The 21444-nt window shown below is 37.1% G+C and overlaps 1 protein-coding gene across 15 annotated transcripts in view; it reads right to left on the bottom strand.

Moving 5' to 3' along the window:
• Positions 1-21444, bottom strand: part of dclk2a (doublecortin-like kinase 2a) — a 68690-nt gene that overhangs the window by 13798 nt on the left and 33448 nt on the right. For 3 of the 15 annotated variants that reach the window (XR_014533088.1, XM_083538672.1, XM_083538679.1), the window contains exons 3-14: positions 19837-19939; positions 16442-16543; positions 16058-16114; positions 13400-13500; positions 6088-6175; positions 5649-5754; positions 5377-5434; positions 4562-4681; positions 3403-3549; positions 1980-2113; positions 1674-1751; positions 883-979 (exon numbers count right to left, since the gene is read on the bottom strand). Coding sequence is in view for 13 of the 15 variants with exons in the window: in XM_083538672.1 (XP_083394798.1) it covers positions 883-979; positions 1674-1751; positions 1980-2113; positions 3403-3549; positions 4562-4681; positions 5377-5434; positions 5649-5754; positions 6088-6175; positions 13400-13500; positions 16058-16114; positions 16442-16543; positions 19837-19939 (1191 nt within the window). In the remaining 2 variants the exon portion in view is untranslated. Of the gene's footprint in view, positions 1-882; positions 980-1673; positions 1752-1979; positions 2114-3402; positions 3550-4561; positions 4682-5376; positions 5435-5648; positions 5755-6081; positions 6176-7938; positions 7987-13399; positions 13501-16057; positions 16115-16441; positions 16544-19809; positions 19940-21444 lie in introns of all 15 variants that reach the window. The other 12 variants (XR_014533089.1, XM_083538671.1, XM_083538677.1 and 9 more) reach the window with 9 other exon arrangements.

The raw sequence follows: 21444 nt of genomic DNA, 5'->3' as shown, positions 1-21444 counted from the left end.
TCTCTCTCTCTCTTTCTAGTTAAACATGCTCCTGAGGTTCTAGTGACCACTGTTCCTGCCGCTCTTCCCTCCTTGAATCTTCCCACTTCCTCTTGGCCTGCCTCTGGATAGTGTTCTCTTTGATTGGAGGCCACTGCTGGGAATGGTTTCTTATCAACGCCCTGGGGATCCATGAAATTCCGGAGTAAGAACAGGAACTTTGAGGATGGATTTGGACTGTAGTTAATGTCAACAGTCTGCTACACTGACTCAGGACTACAGTTTGCTTCTGATTACCATTACTGCACACCACAACATCGTTTATCTGTAATAAATATACATTCAGTGCAACCCAGATCAGGACGGGTTCCCTCTTGAGTATGGTTCCTCTCAAGGTTTCTTTCTTATGTCATTTCAGGGAGTTTTACCTTCACCACAGTCGCCACCGGTTTGCTCATCAGGGACGAACTTACACTTTTAAAGAACATCTTATTCATTTTTATCACCACATTTTGATTATGAGATTTGTGTGAGATTCATTCAGACACAAGGGTGTTAGTAAAGTCAGGGGCTGGTGTATGTAAGGTAAAGAGGCCTGGGGTGCAGTCAGCGTTCACATTCATCTCAAAGGTGTTCAATAAATAAGAGATGATAAATAGAATAGTCTTTATTTGTCACATTTACATTACAGTACAGGAAAATTTGTTCTTCACATATCCCAGCTTGCTCAGAAGCTGGGGTTAAAACGCTCGGTAGTCCATGATATGGTGCCCTGGAACGCAGCTTGGCGATACTGGGGCTTGAACCCCCAACCTTCCGATCAGTAACCCAGCACCTTAACCACTGAGATACTACTCTACTACATGTGACAGGTAAAGACAGACAAAAGGGTGTCTCACCTACCTTAGCCGACTCGGTAATGTTGTCCCAGTAGGGAGAAGGAAAATCCAGGTGGCCCTGCAGGATCTGATCGAACAGCTCCTCCTGCACATTATTCTCACTGTACAACACACACACACACACACACACACACACACACACACACACACACACACACACACACACACACACACACACACACACACACACACACACACACATTCATTAATACATAACATTAATACATGATAATTACTGACATGTCCTTATAATATAGCAGAAATCCAGATGTTAAGATGATCATAATAAAGGTCAACATGAACACTATGAAGACAGGAATGTCCCGCCTACAGCGTTGCATAAATGTCCCAAAAACAATAGTTGACCTTTAGACGACCCTGCATGTGGCCTCTTTGTGTGTGAAAGTGTACTGCGTGTTTTCATCTCACTGCAGCATGACTGTTTAAAGTGTGTATGTGTGTGTGTGGCACATCTGGGATGCACAGCACATCAGTTTATCCAAATGTACAACACATCTGTATATTTGTAGTGTACAACACATCTGTATATCTGTAGTGTACAGCACAGCTGGATGTCTTTACATACAGATGTGCTGTATACAGCACGTCTGTACATTTGCATTGTATGATACATGATGTGGATAGTACTGTATTGTTGTGATGATGTCTTATCACACTTCAGAGCCACTCTAAAGTTTGTGTGTGTGTGTGTGTGTGTGTGTGTGTGTGTGTGTGTGTGTGTGTGTGTGTGTGTGTGTGTGTGTGTATGTGTGTGTATGGGGGATTGTACTTTACCTCCGGAAAGGTGGGAAGCCGCACAGCAGGATGTAGGTAATCACACCTGCTGCCCAAATGTCCACTTTTATACCGTAACTGAGTGCCAAAGCAAATATATCACATCTGTATCAGTAACTTTAGTATGACAGCTTTAATCCGCCGTTATGTATTAACATTGCTTCCGAATAAACACATCCAGCGGTCACAATTAGTAAGAATCGTATAAATTGTGTGATCTAATTATATGTAAATCAGCCAGACACATGGCTCTCGGTTTTCATTTTTAAATAAAAAAAAACACAAGGCGGTAAAAAAGTGATGTACCCCAATTCTGCTATGATCTCCGGGGCGACGTACGTCGGCGTCCCACACACGGTGTACAGAAGCCCTTCCACCACTGTGGCCAAACCAAAGTCCCCCAGCTTCAGAGATTTAGTGCCGTCCGGATATTCACACACCTGCACCAAACACACACACATGGCAAAAAAATCATAAACTCCTACCAGCTTTCAGAACTGTTTCTAAAATCCTCTTTGTCAGATCTCAGCCAGGTCCCAACAACCAGAGAGCCTCCATGGCCTCCAAATATGGCTGACATGGACTCCAACTCCCAGAATACAGTTTTTCCATTCTGAGTCTTCCTGCTACTGAACAGAGGTAAGCTTAATCTTGAACAGACCACTGCATCACGGACAGCGAGAATAAATGTCAATAATAAAAAACGTTTTACTATTTCAGTAATTACTAGATTAAAAAACGACTATTAAATTCACACAAATATATTTGAGTTTGTGCAGTTTGCTACAGATGCGGATTGCGATCTCGGATAAGGGCACCCCATCCAATCAAACAGACGTATTTAGATGTCAGTCTAAATGGTTAGAGCAATAGTTTAGATAAAACAGTCACCAGTGTTTAGAACCCTGCTTTACAGCAACACATAATATGACGCTTTCATTCCCACCGTCGCTAATGCTAGCGGATCTTTTAGCATTTACTTAATAATTTCTCATAAAAGGAGAAAAACCTGACAATTCTGCATATCGAGGGAGTAAATGAATAAAGGATGGAAGGAATGAAGACATTTGTTTAAAGTTTGCTGAAATAAGTAGAACAGTAGAAAGTAGATCATATCTTTAGAAAAATGTTTATTAAATGTAAAACACACACATTTGATGTATTATGCAAATGTAAACTATTAAATTTTTCAGTTCATTTAATTTTATATAATCAATTTCTTTTGGGGCAATTTAATCGATTATTCAATTTAATCAAAATAATAAAAAAGTGTATTATATAAATTATTAAATTTTATTGTTGGAAAATATTAGGAAATATTATTTTATATATCATTTAACTAAGCAGGCATTTTATTGAAATGTATCCACTAATGTTAATAATAACTAATAATAATAAAAGATTATTTTTAATTATGAAAGATAATAAAAAATAAAAATAAATTGTATGTTTTGTAATAAGAGATATATGATATCTGATTTAAAGAGATCTTGCTACAGCTAGAGGTTTTCATTACACTCAAAGTGAGAATACAGAAGTTGTAGCTCTGTGAAAGATTTTTATTCAGAAGGTTATGAAATCAAATCCCAGCATCACTAAACTGGCACTTCTGGGCCCTTGAACAAAGCTCTTAAACCTTCGACTGCTTATTTGTATAAATGATATCATTGTAAGTCGCTCCGCATAGCGAGTATCTGCTGAACAGTATAAATGTAAATGTGTGAGGTACCAGCAGATTTTCGGGTTTGATGTCCCGGTGGACGATATTCATCCTGTGTAGGTATTTAAGAGCGGCGGCCAGGTTGTACACCATGGAACTCGCATCTTTCTCGGTGTACTTCATCGAAGACGTGATGGCGTCGAACAGATCTCCACCCTGCAGAGAGAAGATCATGTCGTTGTCTGTTGCTTAAGCACCTCGCAGCGCTAATAACATGAATAACATGCTAATAACAACACCTTATACCACAGAGATGCTAAAATCTCCTGTCTGATTAGCATAGCACATGCGGATAATAATACGGCTAATATATAATAATTGAGTTGAGGGTAACAGCTTATTCTCGAGGACTATTAAACCATTAAACTAAGACTTTCTGAGGGATTGTCTGTGAAAACAGGATGTTGTTTCTTGCAAGTATCCAGAACAAATGTAACTATAAATGGCAAAAGAAAAACATGCAGCACACACACACACACACACACACACACACACACATACACACACACACACACACACACAAACACACACACACGTAAATGTAAATTAGGGGTGTAACAAAATTCACGGTTCGGTATGTTTCTCGGTTTTGAAATCACGGTTCGGTCCAATTTCGGTACCGTTCGGGTGGAAGAAATGCAAAACATAAAGTTGTTTGTCTTTTTTAATCAATGCAGTTTATTAACATATGTAAATAGAAAACTTAAAAAAATGTATGGATTCCTTGCATCCTTCATCTATTCACTCCCTTGATATGCCGATTTTCTCCTTTTAAAAGAAATTCTTGAAGCTGTACACAAAATGGTAAAGATTTCATAGTGCTAGCGCTAGCCACTTCCTGGTTATCGGCTAACGTTAGCACTATGTATTCTTTAGCGTTTTCATGCGTGCGCAAAACAAATCGTATTTCCTGCAAGGAGCGAGTAGCCACAGTGACACTGCGCTAACTCAAATTTCTTTTTTATACCCCTGGCATTGTTGTGTATGTTTTCAATTTCAATAATAAGAAACAAAATGTGCTCAAAGCGTGAGGCAGAAACTAAACAAACTTGCGTTCCTGAGGGAACTCAGATATTAACTATGTTCCACACTTTAAAAGGAATTCATTACGGATATGTGTACCGTTAAAATCCCCTAATATATATAGCAATGGCTAAGACCAGTTTACCTTCACTAGCTCCATGACGAGATAGAGCTCGGAGGATGTGTCCACTTCCTCCACCAGCATTATAATGTTAGGGTGTTTGACCCTCCTTAGTACAGCCACCTCGCTCTCAATCAGGTGCTCCTGAGTGTACACGAATCACGTCAATCAAGTCACATGCTTAAAAGTTCAGGCAAAAACTTTTTACATTAAAAATGTTCAACTGAATGATGTGTTGCAGGTGGCAGTTAAATAATGCTAATTGAACATTAAACTTCTGGTATGTGTGTGTATATATATATATATATATATATATATATATATATATATATATATATATATATATATATATATATATGTTAATAACGCAAATTCATTTTGATGTCACAAATTTTATTAAATCGCAATGATTAATGCAGCGCACATCTCTGTTTGACCTTTTTTATTCAAAAATATAAAGAAATCAATATATAAAAGGCAAAATTTCAATCTATTATATAAAAAATATAAAAACAAAAAAAATTCTTTATACAATAATAATTTTTTATTTAATGAATTAGTACAAACTCTGAAATGTTCTGAAAATGAAGAAATGTTACTCCGAACTTTCGTGCCACTCGCGGCTTCTCGACAACTATCAGATTTTGGTGAGTTACTCTTTGTCCGGTTCCAAATGAATGTGTATGTGTAAAAGAACCATAGGGAACCACTGAGATAAATTTGACATTTATACTTATTTTTGTTTCTTTGTTTTGTAAAAAAAAAAAAAAATAGTGTAAAGACCTCTTCCATTAAACATTACAAATTAAAACCCAGGAGGTGTGAAGCTTTCGACTCACTTTGCCCCGGCATTTATTCTTATCAATGATCTTTAAGGCAAACTCCTTTCCAGTCGACCTGAGGAGCAAAATAAATTAAAACTCATATTACTCATAAATACAACTATCCATCTGAAAATTATCAATAGTTATGGTTAATAAATAATCAGTCATATGTCTCAAAATGCTCCAAACTCCTTCATAAATGCTTTAAAAAATTTCATCGATAGAAAAGTCAAGAGAAAGACAGGAAACACAAGTTCCTTTTAAACTTGTAATGCGTCATCAGTTACCGTTCAACGCATTCCTTCACCACTGCGAAATTCCCATCACCGATAACCTTTCCCACAATGTACTTCTCCATGATGGCTGAAGCTGTAGGATTTCTGTTTCCATTAACTGCAGGAGAATAAAAACAACTTTAACGAATACATTTGACTTAATTTTTAATTTGATCTACAATTAGGATTCACATTCTTTCGAGTTGATCATATATATATATATATATATATATATATATATATATATAAATATTTGCAAATCATTGCATTCTGTTTTTATTTACATTTGTTGTAAATCCTCCACTACTCAGACGAGAAGACGTAAAAATCTAAATCAAACACCAAAAAAACTAAAGGTGGCTGAGAGAAAACAATACATTTTGACACGACACTCTAAGAAGGAGGATCATTTGTATGAGAGCAAAGAACAAATGCAAAAACGTACTCTCACCCTCAGAGCTGGTGTTGTCAATGTGTTGAGGCTGATGCTGCTCAGAGGAGACACTTACATTCGAAGCAGACGTCTGATGGGTCGGAATCTGTAAGAGAAATGATGTTAAAACTGGTAGTGTCTTAACAAGCTTTTTATCTTCAGCTGAGGACGGTGATGAGCTGGGATGGATTATTCCGATTATTTCTTTTAATCATATGCGTTAGATGGGAAGCGAACAACCCATAAAAATCACAATATTAAACACACTTATTTATTTCTATGTTTAAAGTTCTGAATATGGTCAGTTTCAACTTTATAGTGTAAACAGGGATCCAATTGAGAGGGCGTGTCCCTCTGTGTAATCATTTGGCATGTCCATCACTGATAAGGTGCTTAAATCTACAATCTGGACTAGAAAGAAATCAGCTTTTTATTCCCTTCACTTTTCTGGTAAGATGTTCCACCAGATTTGGAGTGTGTTTCTGGTGATTTGTGTTTATTCAGCCATAAGGGTGTTAGTAAAGTCAGATACAGATGTAGGTGAGAAGGTGAGGAGGCCTGGGGTGCAGTCTGCCACTCCAACGCATGTAAAATGTTTATGCGATCATATCAGGTGCAGGAGTGCAGGTCTTTACCCCAGACCTACCAGTATCCCAGAGCCTTAACTATTGAGCTTCCACTTACCATTATTTCTAGAGAAATTAGCCTGAGTTCCTAATATTTACATTAAATAAATATATATTTTTAAATCCCAGGTAGGATCGATATTTTAATGTGAGACTCAGTGCTCTCCATACAACTCCAGTATTCGACCCACCCGTCCTGACCCCAGGCTCATTTTTTCACTTCACACGATTCTGTTGCTGTTGTGCTTAATTTCACAAAAGAAAAATCATCATATTAACTTTCTGAAATGTCGCTTCTTCTGCATAAAAGTTTTATATAAATCACTACTGCAAAAACTAATTTCAAAAACGTAATCAGTAAAAATCTGCTACGAACATGTGATCTTCATGAACGCGCTCTCATTACGCATGCTCTAATCATCTCTGTTTCTATGAAAATATGCAATTGCATTTCTTTAAGCAAATAGCAGTGAAATTGTGAATTTTATGATGTCTCTAGTGACCTGTATTTAAATGAGAAGATGCAAAGCCTAAAACTACATCAGCCATAGAGCAAATAGCAGCAGTGCAAGAAATCAAGGAATTCTATCCATTCAGGAAGAGATATGCTGGTTTTAAAATATAGGATAAACTGGAAAAAAATTAAAATAAAATTGCACGAAGCAACGATTTTTTTTTTTTTTTTTATGTACTTATAGTCAAGAACAAAGGGCAACAATAGGAGGCTTATTTTTAAGGCTGGAATTAAGGTTGGATATTACGATTGTACAAATTCCACCAACAATTTCTAAAGTGCATTTGCATTGAGTCCTGAATACGATCCATGACTCTTTTCAAGTGTATATCTTTGCATCATAATTATTTAATGTGCTCATAAATGATTCATCACTTTTCCCAGTTTATCCTACAAACAAACAAACAAACATTCTCTAGGAGCTGGGATTGAGGTTTTGAATTGAAGTCATATTTCATCCTGAAATAGCATTTACACAATTTTCCCCTTAGTCCATCTGCAATAGGTTACAATACAGGAGCTTTAAAGGGTAAACTGCTGGAAGCTTATATAAAAGCTTCATTAGCTCTCTAGCTTCAAGGCAGACAGAAAGAAAAAGATCAAACACACCAACGGTTTGCTTTTGAAGTGAAAATTGCGTAAATGTTCTTTCAGTGCCGAGAGGATAGAGGCATGACTATGGTTAGTTTGCAGGTGCATATAAAAAAAACACTCCAAACATCATGGTACCTTTACAGAAAGATGGAAGGCAGCCCCCATCCGCTTGTTGCAACTAAACTAAAAGTAAGTGGGAAGATACAGTATTTATAGAAGCACATCAGTAAAGCTGATAGCTTGAAAACAAGCTATTAGTATAGTATATAGTATTAGTATATAAGTATATATTACTAACTATTAGTATAGTCAGACGGATGACTGCTTAGATCACTTGTTCTAAGTGGATCTATCTCATGTCATGATTTGTTTTATAAGAGCTAATGGTAAAATAGGATTAACTATTTATCAAAAACTTTTTAATAATCCCAAAGTCCACAGACGTCTGAGGAATTGAGAGATGTTTTATATATATATATATATATATATATATATATATATATATATATATATATATATATATATATATATATATATATATATATATATATATATATATATAACACCTTTCATAGAGGAGATGTAGCATTCAGGACACTTTTCTTTTGACATACAAGCATATTTCAGGATTAGAATATCCTGAACCTGGAAATTTGCAGCAATTTATTTTCTACTGTGGCATCACCACAACTTAAACAACTCCATGACATTGTACTGTACCAATAAAAGTCTCTATAACTATCTATCTATCTATCTATCTATCTATCTATCTATCTATCTATCTATCTATCTATCTATCTATCTATCTATCTATCTATCTATCTATCTATCTATCTATATGCAATAATTATTAGAATGTTTTACTAATAATTAGTACTAGTAGTATTAGTTTTTTTTTTTACATTGCATATTATAAATATATATTACATACTTATTGCCAAAAGTATTGGAACACCCGACCTTTCCTGCTATATGTGGTTCTTTTCCAAACTGTAACCACAAAGCTGGAGGCAGAACGTCTTTAGATTTGCATTCACTTGAACTTGGAAACCCAAACCTGTTTTAGCATGGCGATGCCCCTGTGCACAAAGTGAGCTCCTTGAAGATATGGTTTAAATGCTTTGAAGAGGAAGATCTTGATTGGCCTGCTATAGAGCCCTGATCTCATCCCTACTGAACACCTTTGAAATGAATGTGAACGCTGAATGCACCCCAGGTCTCCTCACCTACATTAGTACCTGCCTTGGAGGTGCTAGCTCAGTGGTTAAGGCATTGGACAATGGATCAGAAGGTCACAGGTTTAAATCCCACCACCACCAAGCTGCCACTGTTGGGCCCTTGAGCAAGACCCTTAACCCTCCCCTGCTCAGTTGTAAGTCGCTCTGGATAAGGGCGTCTGCCAAATGCCATAAAATGTAAAAAAAAAAAAATGTTTTGTAATACCCTTGTAAGAAAGGATTCCTATTCAGTTGTATTTCCACGCTTCACCACTAGAGGCAGACATACAGTTTACCAAGTATTGACAAGCTACCTATGACATCACAGTGCCCTGTCCTCCATCAAGAGTATAAAAGGCCAGAACAACGAGCACAGTCGTTATATGCTGACAATGAAGCACTATGGAAAAGGGGCCGAAATGTTCTATCTGTTGAAAATAAAATTCAAAAAGCAGTAAACGAGGTGGAGAATTGGGCGAATAATTGGGGCTTTCGGTTTTCTGTGGCAAAAACACAGGTGGTGTGTTTTTGGAAGAAGGAGAAAATTACAAGCTTAAATATTGAAATGTACGGGCATAAGTTGGAACAAGTAAAAGTAGTAAGGTTTTTGGGAATGTGGATGGATTCTAAATTAAACTTTAGAACACATATTCAGAAACTGATAGAAAAATGTAAAAAAGGAATGAATGTATTAAGGTGCTTGTAAGGAGTAAAATGGGGGGGGCAACATGTCAGTCTTTGAAAAGAATTTATTGTGCTGTAATTAGATCAAACATTGATTATGGATGTTTTATATACAGTTCTGCGAGCAAAACAATACTTAAAAAGATTGAGGTAATTCATAATCAGGCTTTGCGTATTTGCTATGGTGCATTTAAATCATCGCCAATAGCCTCATTACAAGTGGAAATGGGAGAATTGCCCTTAGAACTGCGCAGGCTTCAGCTGAGACTAAGGTACTGGTATGGTGTAAAGGGTCATCTGGAAAATCACCCAGTTAGACTGATTTTTAGCGACTGTTGGGAATATGAGCACAGGGAAATAATAAGCTTTGGTTGGATAGTAAGGAAAGAGGTAAACAAGTTGGAGCTGAAAAATTGTGAAATTGCTCCTTCTGTTACTCTACCAGCAATTCCACCGTGGTTGTTTCATAACCCAGTGATAGATTTACAAGTTAAGAAAATATTAATTTAATAATTTAATAGATTAAGAGTAATCCGGGGATGAATATGCCAATTGAATTAATATTTCGGCAGTACATCACACGAGAGTATTACGATTCACTACAGGTATTTACGGACGGTTCTAAAGATCCAGAATCTGAAAGGACTGCAGCAGCAGCATATCCCTGCTCTTTAAACAAAGATTGCAAAAACACTTTCAGATCAAGTGTCAGTTTTTGCCTCCAAACTTTTGCCAATCATACTAGCCCTACACTAATTTAAGAAGTGGAAAATCCGAATCAGGGCAAGACTTAATATCAGAAATCTTTCAGAGTCTGTTTAGAATAAGGCGGCTGAGGATGGAGGTAAATATCCTTTGGGTACCTGCTCATGTTGGTGTGGATGGAAATGAAACGGTGGACCTAATAGCAAAGAAAGCATTGAATCATTCTCAGATAGACATTAAGGTAGCTTTGAGTAGAGCTGAATACAAGGCAGTGATTTCATCTGAAGTATGTAAAAGATGGCAGGAATTATGGAATAGTGGGACTAAAGGAAGACATCTCTTCCAGATACAAGAGAAAGTTGGTAGTGAGAGGAAAAGATTGGGAAATAGAAGGAAGGATGTCGTCATCACAAGATTAAGAATCGGACATACTGCATTAAAGCATAGTCTCTTTAGAATCGGAACGCATGAATCGGCTGTATGTGAGAAGTGTGGAGAATTGGAAACAGTGAGGCACATATTAGATAAATGTCCTGCATATGAAAGAGACAGATTTCAGTGAATTCAGGAATTAGGATGGATAGGAATGGACAATATCTCTCTAAAGGTACTGCTGGGAAGCAAATTCGGGCAATCGAGTGTTTAAGAATTGTTATTTAAATACCTAAAAAATACAGGAATGATAGATAGAATTTAGTTTATTTATTTATTTATTTATTTATTTTTATTTGATTATTCCACCTTACTGTGTTTCGCTCCACACTCCAGATCAGTAGGTGGCAGTAATGCACCTTTTTTGTTGGTCTGCCAAACTGCCATAAAACACCACCACAACAACAACAACAACAACAACAACAACAAAGCAGTCGTCTTTGACCAGTGGCCATTCGACATCGTGCAACCTGTCACTCAGCACTGACCATTCAGCAGTGGCCTTTCAGCATGCATTCTGCCTCACGCAACCTACCGTACAGCAGCTAACAGAAGACAGCAAGAATCACCTCATTTACGATCTATTCTATACACAGTGAAGTAGAGTGTTCTGAATCCTGTACCGTGTTTTTACTGACACCCTGGGGCGAGTACAATCCCCTGATCAGCGCACACCAGATAGTGAAAATCCTTATATGATCCTTCGAGCTAGAGAGGAAAACTTCCTAACATTCGGTCCTTCGATAGGAAAAACTTCCTAACAACCCTTGTGGTCTAAATGTGGAATGCAATGTTTAAAAATCACATACCATACTCATGACCAGGTGACCCAATACTTTTGGCAATATAGTGTATATGTAATAATTATAAGTTTTTTTTAATAATCTTTTTTTTTCTCTCTCATTTATTTGAATTTCTACCAAAACACTACAGAATTCTCTGTTCTGATTCGTCAGAAGGTGTTTCTTTTTCTAGAAATACGTTCAGCACAAGCACTGACCGTATTTTTTAGATATAAATCATGGGTTTAGATAAATTGGCTCATACCAATAATTTAGAAACACTGCAATCAATGGGAATCAGTGTAGGAGCTTTACAATACTGATTTTTAAGCTTATTATTGAATTGTTAAATTTTTTAACAAGTAGCTTCAATTGTATTGTATAGTGTTTTTAATCCACGCTAGCCAATCATAGGCACTTGTGAGCTTATGTATGCATAAGAGCATTATTTATATTATTTATGCATAAGAGCGTTATTTACGTAGCAAAAGTAGCATTTTCCGGTTAATGCACCATGAGCAGTAATTGCAGAGAAAACCTGTATTAGCCTTTGCTCTCTCTAGATGTTGCTAGATAGAGGAGCATTGGCTGATTAGTAAGAATTAGGAAGAAAATAGGGCTTTCAAACACTAATAATAGGGTTAATAACATTCAATATCTTCATCATGAAGACTTTCACATGGTAGAAAACATACAGACCACTAATTGGGAACTGGTAGCTTTTGGAATTGTTTTTTTTTTTAATCCATAGGTTGTGAGTTCAAATCCTAGCCACACCTCGCTGCCAGTCTGGGCCCCTGAGCAAGGCCCTTAAATCAGTTATACTGATCAGGCATAACTTTATGACCACCTGCCTAAATATTGTGTTGTTCCCCTTTTGCTCCCAAAACAGTTCTGACCCGTCGAGCATCAACAGCATGAACTTCCTCAGCAGTTTGGCCTACAGGAGCTCGCCTGTTGGATCGGAACACACTCGCCAGCCTTTGCTCCCCACGTGCATTAATAAGCCTCGGCCGCCCATGACCCTGTCACCGGTTCACCACTGATCCTTTTTTGGGCTACTTTTGATAGATACTGACCACTGCAGACCAGGAACATCCCACAAGAGCTGTAGTTTGGGAGATACTCCGACCCAGTCAACTTAAGCATACATGGGCTCACAGTCACCTATGATTGGCTAGTGTTGCTGTGATTGACAGTGTGGAGTGCAGAGTCAGATTTGCTTGCTATGTATGTCTGATCGTAATTTAAACTCTCTGTGATCTTTTCTGCTGTACAAATTGAAATGTCCTTCTTTTCTCTTCTCTACATCTCCAGTGGTCTCTTATTACATAAAATTGCAAAAAATCCATTAAAAAATATCCATTTTAAAATACACAATATTACCTTTTAAATGATTATTATTAGCTTTGGTAGGTTGAATGAATAACATTTTTCTGTCCTACGCTTGTGGAGTGAAGAGGCGGTGATGTGGGGGTGCAAATAAGATTTCGAGAAAATGGTACAGTGACTAATATCACCTTCTTCTTTCCTTTTCAAGACTATTCATCGCTAACAAAGGGGTGAAATGCTGTGAACATTGTCTCTTATATAATTTGATCATTATATTTTTTTTATGTTACTCATTTACAATGTATGTGCGTAAAAGTCCACCTGGCATGAATCACTACTTTAAAAGCTCCCCCCAACATCTGGAACAGTGGAATAAGCATCTCTAATTCTGCAGCACGAATCCCAAAAACTGCCGGGACGTTGCCATGACGATGCTGCTCTCACCTTGAAGTTGCGCATGCTGCGGGGACTTGTGGGGGATGAGCTGGAGGACTTGGTGGATTTGGAGGTGGAAATCTGACTCAGGCTGGGAACCACTCCGTTAACTAAAGAGAGTGAACGAGAGAAATGGAGAGGAAAATGAGAAAGTGCAAAAGATGGAGGGATATCTGCATTACAGATGGAGAATGAAATAATGTAGGAATGTTGCATTTGTGCTGTAAACTTTCATTGAAACTTTAGTGAAATGCTTAAGATTCCATTAAGATCAGATCTAAGATCATCGCTTGAAAACAAATAACTGGAACACTGGGATATTTACTGTGCTGTGTATCCCTGGGGACACAGACCCAATTCAAGTTAATGTGATTGCATAGGATCATGTCACAGGACAATACTTCTAGCCTTGGGATAGTTCTTGGCAACCAACTATACTTAATTTCCCTAGGCAACCTACTTATTTTTTTTGCAAACCTGACTCATCTTTGCAAGTTTGCCCTTTATAGCATCAGGAGGACAGAAACATTTTCATTTTTCAGACAAAAAGCTTCACCGATGATTCAGCCAGACTTATCTGCAGTGCATTCATAAATAATACATCGAATTGAAGTAAATCTCTCAAAATTTACAACGCGCTGTTCTATCAGTCGTTTGAAAATGTCTCATCATCATCATCTCTTTCTAAGAAAAAAGGACTAATTATTCCAGTCTGGTTGCGTTAATGGTTGGCAGTTAATGTGCATTTCCTCTGTGGGCATGCACTAGCAATCATTCAGGCTGACTGGGTGCTACAGAGGGTTCGTTAAGTTCGTCAGTGCTGCATTAGCTAGCCTTATATTAGAAAAAAGTGTGTCAGAGTGTGGGCAGAAAGCCGGTTTTTAAATAGCTCCACACTGGAAGGAGGAAAGAACCACATTGGAATGCTCTTAGCCTGATTTAATGCTGCACTTAGAGGCCAGAGTTTATGTGCAGATCTCTTTAGAGGTGGCTTCAAGGTCACATAGGGTCAAATTGCTTGCTTGCTTGCTTTAAATGCCAGGATGGTTATTATGGATTTTTCTTAGATCCATACAAACATAAAGTTTAACCCTAGCTTCCTATGAATCTTACAAAATTTTAAATTATACATAAATCATTAACTACAGCTGAAGTGGTTGCCAGCTAGTGCATATTCTAGTCAAATAAACTTAATGAATCTACAGAAGTGATGACATTTTCTATTGTGAACTAGCTTTGGCAAACTAGCCAAATTAAACTAATAAGCTACATCAATGATCAAATATTAATGGCTTACTAGCTTTCTAATAATGATGTCAAAACACTAGCTAACGTTCTATTGAGACAACTAACTTAAATTATGTTACAACACCTGCCATATACAAATTCTATCTGGCTCGTTAATTAACATATAAAACTGATATAAACTGATATAAAGTGGGGCGTATTTGCCAGCTTATTGACCAGCTGGGTACAAATGAACTCTGATCATACTGCACATTGTCTTTAACTTTTATGAAGTAATACATGTTTCGTTCTGTCCCTGTTGCCCCTCAGTCTAATGATCTCTAAAGGACTCCTCATGAGCAGTTTTACACTCAAGTCTCCATCGGTGGACAGTTGTAAACCTCAACAATGATGGATCCATTATGAATGGACATTAGAAGTCACCCAGATGAAGAAATGTTCCCCTTCGAGTCTGTTACATTTGAAGGATTCTTACTCATACCATCTCAGGGAGTTTTTTCTTGCCACAGTCACCACTGACTCACTCATTAGGGATAAACTTAACGTATAATTTATACATTTAGAATAAATTTTAAATGTATAAATTATACATTTAAATGTATAAATGTATAATTTATACATTTAAAATTTATTTTTGTACTTTATCTATTTCTGTAAAGCTGCTTTTGGAAACTGTCCATTGTTAAAACCACTATACAAATTAAACTGAATTGAGTTGAACTAGAATTGTTAAATCAATAAAATAAGGTATTTAGTAACTTTTTAACTTGTACCTTTCTTTAGTTTTTATCTAGCTGAGTATAAGTGAATCAATTAAATGAAGTATCACCCCGGTTTGAATCTCGTGCCCCTGGTTTTTCGCGGAATTGCATTTGGCACATAATCAATTAATTTGGCTGATATCTCTCACTGATAGCACGATAGACCTAAAAACTTATAGGGAATTGTTTTTATGAAGTTTTATGTAGAATAAATACAATTTAATTAACAAAAATAGAATTAAACTTTCTTTCGGCTTCTCCCATTAGGGGTCGCCACAGCGGATCATCCTAACCACTAGACCACTAGGGAACCATTAATAAAAAATAGAATTATTAATTATAAAATGAAGTAAAAGTTTAATACAGTACAGTACTGTATACATAAAATATCATTTTTGGGGTGGCGTCCGTTTATCGTTTTCCGTTTGTTGTGGGCGGTTTTGGAACGTAACCACCGCAATAAACGGGGGATTACTGTAATTGCTTGGGTATATTGAAACTCCTTGAGTATATTTGAACCAATAAAATCAAATAGTTTCTAGCTAGCTTTCTTACTAACTAGCTTTCTATATTTCTGAATGGATTGAGTAAATTTTGTCCTCTTGTCATATACTTTAATTGGGTTTCCCAACACCACTGAGCTCCCAGCAACACTTACCTGGGGATTTAACTGGAGACTGACCACTGGAGTAAAAGTATGGAGAACTTTTCCTCACTGCAGATTGAGAGTGAGAGATAGACAAAAAAGAGGGAATTAAACAAATAATTATTTCCTAACCACCAAAATCTTAAAAAATACTCATTTGTTCTGCCATATTTAATGCAATCACTGCACATCATATCAGTGCAGACATTACCGCATCGTCACACTCGAAACCTGATTCAATATCCCCGTCATCATCGCTGCTGTAATGTCCTTACAATCTTGCCCTTACTGTGTGTGTGTGTGTGTGTGTGTGTGTATGTGTGTGTGTGTGTGTGTGTGTGTGTGTGTGTGTGTGTGTGTGTGTGTGTGTGTGTGTGTGTGTGTGATACTGCTGACCTGATCCAGGAGATTTGCTGCGCCGTGCTGGACTCTTACTGCCACTTGACCTCACTGGAGTGGTGGAGCGGGAAGTACAGGAAGATTTTAGCACACGGCATTCTGCAAAACACACACACACACACACACACACACACACACACACACAGACTTAACATGTGTTTAAGATACTTCAGGATAAAATACAAAATGAAGGCCATTTGGTTGTCTTTCCCTATATCTAAACTGCAGATAGCAAATATGAAGTTATTTATACACTGTAATGTATTTAATGTCATTTAAGGAATTCATTTAATTGTGTAAACTTTTCACCAGCCATAAAAATGAGACAAATGCCAAAAATGGTTCCTTATTTCCTCATTGCTGATAAATTTAATCCATTTTGGAATACGGCTGTGACATGGGACAAAATGTGGAGAAAGTAAAGCGCTGTCAATATTTTCCCGATGCACTTTATATGAGTCATTTTCTAAATGTATTTTGTCTGGTACTCGTTTATTTTTTATTTTTTTTTTTTATAACTTTTTTCGGGTTCCCTGGTGGTCTAGTGGTTCCCTGGTGGTCTAGTGGTTAGGATGCGGCGCTCTCACCGCTGCGGCCCGGGTTCGATATCCGGTCAGGGAACCAACCCCAGCCATTAGGGTTAAACAAGCCTTAGTGCCGGTCCCAAGCCCCTGGATAAATGGGGAGGGTTGCTTTAGGAAGGGCATCCAGCGTAAAAACATGTGCCAAATCAAACATGCGGATGGTCCGCTGTGGCGACCCCTAATGGGAGAAGCCGAAAGAAAGTTTTTTTTTCATTTTCTTTTTCTTTTATTTATTTATTTTTCTGGCATTTGTCTGATATTCATTTATTCTGTCTGGGCTTGGTTAATTTGGTCTCTTATTGATCGATTTGGTTTTGGTATCAGTTTAATTAGTCTGTTATTGGTTTTATTATATAATAAATACTATATGTTATTATTATTATTATTATTATTAGATATTTGTCATGATTTTAATTTGTGTAAACGTCCTAATTAATAGACATGTCCTCACTAGAGAATGCAACAGATACAACTAAACTGGGTCCTAATGATGTAGTATCAGTGGCAGCAGTCTACCGTCTGAAGAAAACCCCACTGTCTCCTTTTGTTCTTTTATTTTTGGAAAAGTCCTACTTTGGCAAAGTGGAGCAGCGAGGATAAGTAGGGCAAAGACATCAAATGGCGGAAGTACATACTTTATTGGCCGTGTGTGTGTGTGTGTGTGTGTGTGTGTGTGTGTGTGTGTGTGTAGTGTGTGTGTGTGTGTGTGTGTGTGTGTGTGTGTGTGTGTGTGCGTGTGTGTGTTTAGGTGTCTGTCATGTGTTTAGTGCTACACAGGATAAAATCATCTTAGAAAAACAGGATGTAGAATAGAAGAGCATCCTGATGGCTAGCTGCTGAGGTTTGGGACACTGAAAGGAAATAAGGTCTCGCATGCATGTGTGTCCTGTCTTCTGTATACCACAATGTGATAAAGGTCAAGGGCAAATTCATACCAAGGTCATTTTCTGTAGCAGAAAATGCCAGTGCAGTGTAAGTCCACAAATAAACACTGTTCAAATCACTAGTTCCTGAACACAAATAAGTAAATATGAGGTGGTATCAAAAAGTTTCAAGATTAGTTCTGTTTATAAGAAAGTACTCTTTATCAAGTCAAGTCAAGTCAAGTTTATTTCTATTGCGCTTTTCACAACAGACATTGTCTCAAAGCAGCTTTACAGAGTTTAACAGTTAAGGTGAATGATGTGTATTTATCCCTGATGAGCAGCCATGGTGACTGTGACCAGGAAAAACTCCCTTAGATGTTATGAGGAAGAAACCTTGAGAGGAACCAGACTCATAAAGGGGAACCCATCCTCATTTGGGTGACATCAAGAGTGTGATTGTGAGAGTGTGACTATACAGAACACTGGAGAGTGAGAACTAACATGATTACTGGAGTATAAGATTATAAGTAATGTTCTTTCTACAGTCTTATACAGTCTTTATCTACGTTTACACACTATCACCCTCAGCATAGTCCCCTTGCACAGGAATACAGCACTCCCAGAGTTCATGCCACTTCTGGAATATATTCTGGAAGTCTTCTTTTTGAAGCGTGTCAAGCACCTTCTGAGATTCGCTCTGGATATCCACAATGGTGTCAAAACGGCGAACTTTGAGCCGGATATTCATCCTCGGGAAGAGGGTGAAGTCCGCAGGAGCCAAATCTGGCAATTAGGCTGGTTGCTAAAGTGAGATTATGTGTTCTATTCTCCCATGATCATCAGGCACAAGGCTGGCGAATGGTTTCGACATTTTCGTGGGTTGAGATCGTTAAAGCTCTTGCTGATCTCTTGTCGTCTTCCAGTAAAGTTCTTACGATCTTGGAGTGCGCGTGCCACTTCAAAAACACCTCGTACGTCTCGTTTCAGCATCGCCGTATGTCAAACATTTCTGTGCCCGGTTTCACACCGAATTTCATGTTTGCATGAACGTGCTGTTAATGATAAAAACACAGATGTGGTCAGAATATCTAGAACAATATCGAAACTTTTTGATATCACCTTGTAATAAAATTGTATTTCCTTTAAACATGAACTGATTTTTTTTATACCTAAACCTAATGTTCAGACTGGTAATTGAAGGTCGTTCATTTGATTTTAAATTATGAATATTCATAAATATCACAAAACACATTTAGAGGAAAATAAACAGCTCTTCCTCTGCATTCATGCACTTTTCTGAATAGCTAAACATGCAGCAGCAATAATACGTTCATGATCAGAATGAGGGAAAGAAATGGTCCAAAAGACAAAAAAACATACAGAAAGGAAATGTTTTGTTTAATTAGAGTCAGAAGAGCTGGAAGATGAAATAATGATTACTATTTACAAATGTAGTGAGCAGAAAAGCATCAAAAAACAAGTCAAATCTTTTGAGCGATGGGTTACAATAGCAGAAGAGCCACACAGCTGTAGGTAGAAGAAGTATTTGAAGAAGCCAGGTTTTTCTTATACTACTGATATTTGTGAAATATAACTTGAAACTACCAGATAGTTTGGTTTTCTAAATAAAATAAATCAATGAAAAGCATCGCTTGAAAAGAGCTCACTGCTGACGAACATCTGGAATGTTTAACCCAATGCTCAAACATTCTCTGGTGGAACATGTGGATGCCATTACTTCCTCACAGAGCCAGAGCGAATGTAGTGCCAGGTGAGGGTAGAATGTGCACGGCCACTGTGACGTGTCCTACACTTTGTAATGTGAATGCGAGTAAGTGTGAGGGGGATGACATGAGGAAAAAATGTGATGAACACAACAGGAAGTGAGAGGAGGTTAGTGTTTAGCCAAGCCTACCATTCAGAAAGGCTGCACAAGCCTTACCACTGTGATCCAACACAAAATCATCCTGAGCGTAGCGATGCTTCTCCGGACCACACGCAATAAATACGTCGTGATCGCCAAAAAAGTCCTGCAGGCACGTCACCTTGGGGGAGAGAAAGAAACCAAATATTAGAGATCAGTAAGAAGAAAAAAAAGATAAAAGCACAAAAGTAATAACAAAAAATTTTAAAACAAGAAAGCAAAGAAAAGTTTATACAGATTACAGATTAAATAAAAAAAAAAGAAACAAATAAAGACATGTCAGAGGGAAAGATGGGACAGAAAGAAAGAAAAAAAGAAAAAAAGAACTAAAAAGAAAGAAAGAAAGAAAGAAAGAAAGAAAGAAAGAAAGAAAGAAAGAAAGAAAGAAAGAAAGAAAGAAAGAAAGAAAGAAAGAAAAAGATTATTTTAAAAAAGAAACAAATAAAGACATATCAGAAGGAAAGATGGGACAGAAAGAAGGAAAAAAAAGAAAAAAGAACTAAAAAGAAAGAAAGAAAGAAAGAAAGAAAGAAAGAAAGAAAGAGATTCTTTTAAAAAAGAAACAAATGAAGACATATCAGAAGGAAAGATGGGACAGAAAGAAAGAAAAAAAAGAAAAAAGAACTAAAAAGAAAGAAAGAAAGAAAGAAAGAAAGAAAGAAAGAAAGAAAGAAAGAAAGAAAGAAAGAAAGAAAGAAAGAAAGAAAGAAAGAAAGAAAGAAAGAAAAGATAATATAAACAAAAGAAAAAAGAGAAAGATTTCTCTAAAGAAAAAAATAAAAAAAAAGAAAATATGAAAGGTTTTGTTTAAAGGAATAATCTGTACATTTAAAAAATCTGAATGATTTCAAATCACATCATATAAATATAACCCAAAAAACATTCCATTAAAGTGACATTAGTTGTGTTAGTAGTTTCTGTCGTGAATGTACAGGATATTTTTCCGGCCCAGAAACACACTGGCACTTTCACTTGAGTATTTAGAGAAAAACATTAATTTCACTCAAATGTTTTTGACCACCAGAACAAAACCATGAGAACCTTTTTAGAACTGCAAATAAAGTCATATCACAGTCATGCTTTTACACACTGATGACCAACTTCTCAAATACACTGCAGCATGACCTACATGATTCATCCATCTGCAGAAAACCGGATGTGACATAAGAGTTTAGCAATGGCTTAAAATTTTGCTCTCAAATAGCAATAGGTGCTTGGCCCCCTTAATCAGTGCTAGCTGTTACAGTTGTTACTAGGCAGCCAAATTCAGCAAATTTTTCTAATTAGCTGCAATAACCTACAGTGAGCTTGAAATCCTATTCATGGTAACCTAACTTTCCAAAATACACATCTACAATTCAGGCTTGTCAACTAACAAACAAACCTAACAACATTGAGGTATTAGGAAACTTTCAAGAGTAAGCTGACATCACATCTAACTAGTTGCATAAGAAGACATTCTTAGTTCTAGTTAACCAGCTAACAGGCTATTTTCGGGTGTTTATGCTAAGCTAAACTATCCGCCTCATAGGGGTCGCAAATGGATCTGGCAGAGGACCTGTTACTTTTTTCTGCCTCACCTGCCAGATCCAGCGCTCTATCTCAAGGTTCGAAAGCATGCCAGCG

Source organism: Silurus aristotelis, assembly GCF_946808225.1.
Source record: "Silurus aristotelis genome assembly, chromosome: 4".
Lineage (NCBI taxonomy): Eukaryota > Metazoa > Chordata > Actinopteri > Siluriformes > Siluridae > Silurus > Silurus aristotelis.
Note: the sequence above shows the minus strand (reverse complement) of the source record. Positions and strands in the feature narration are given on the sequence as shown.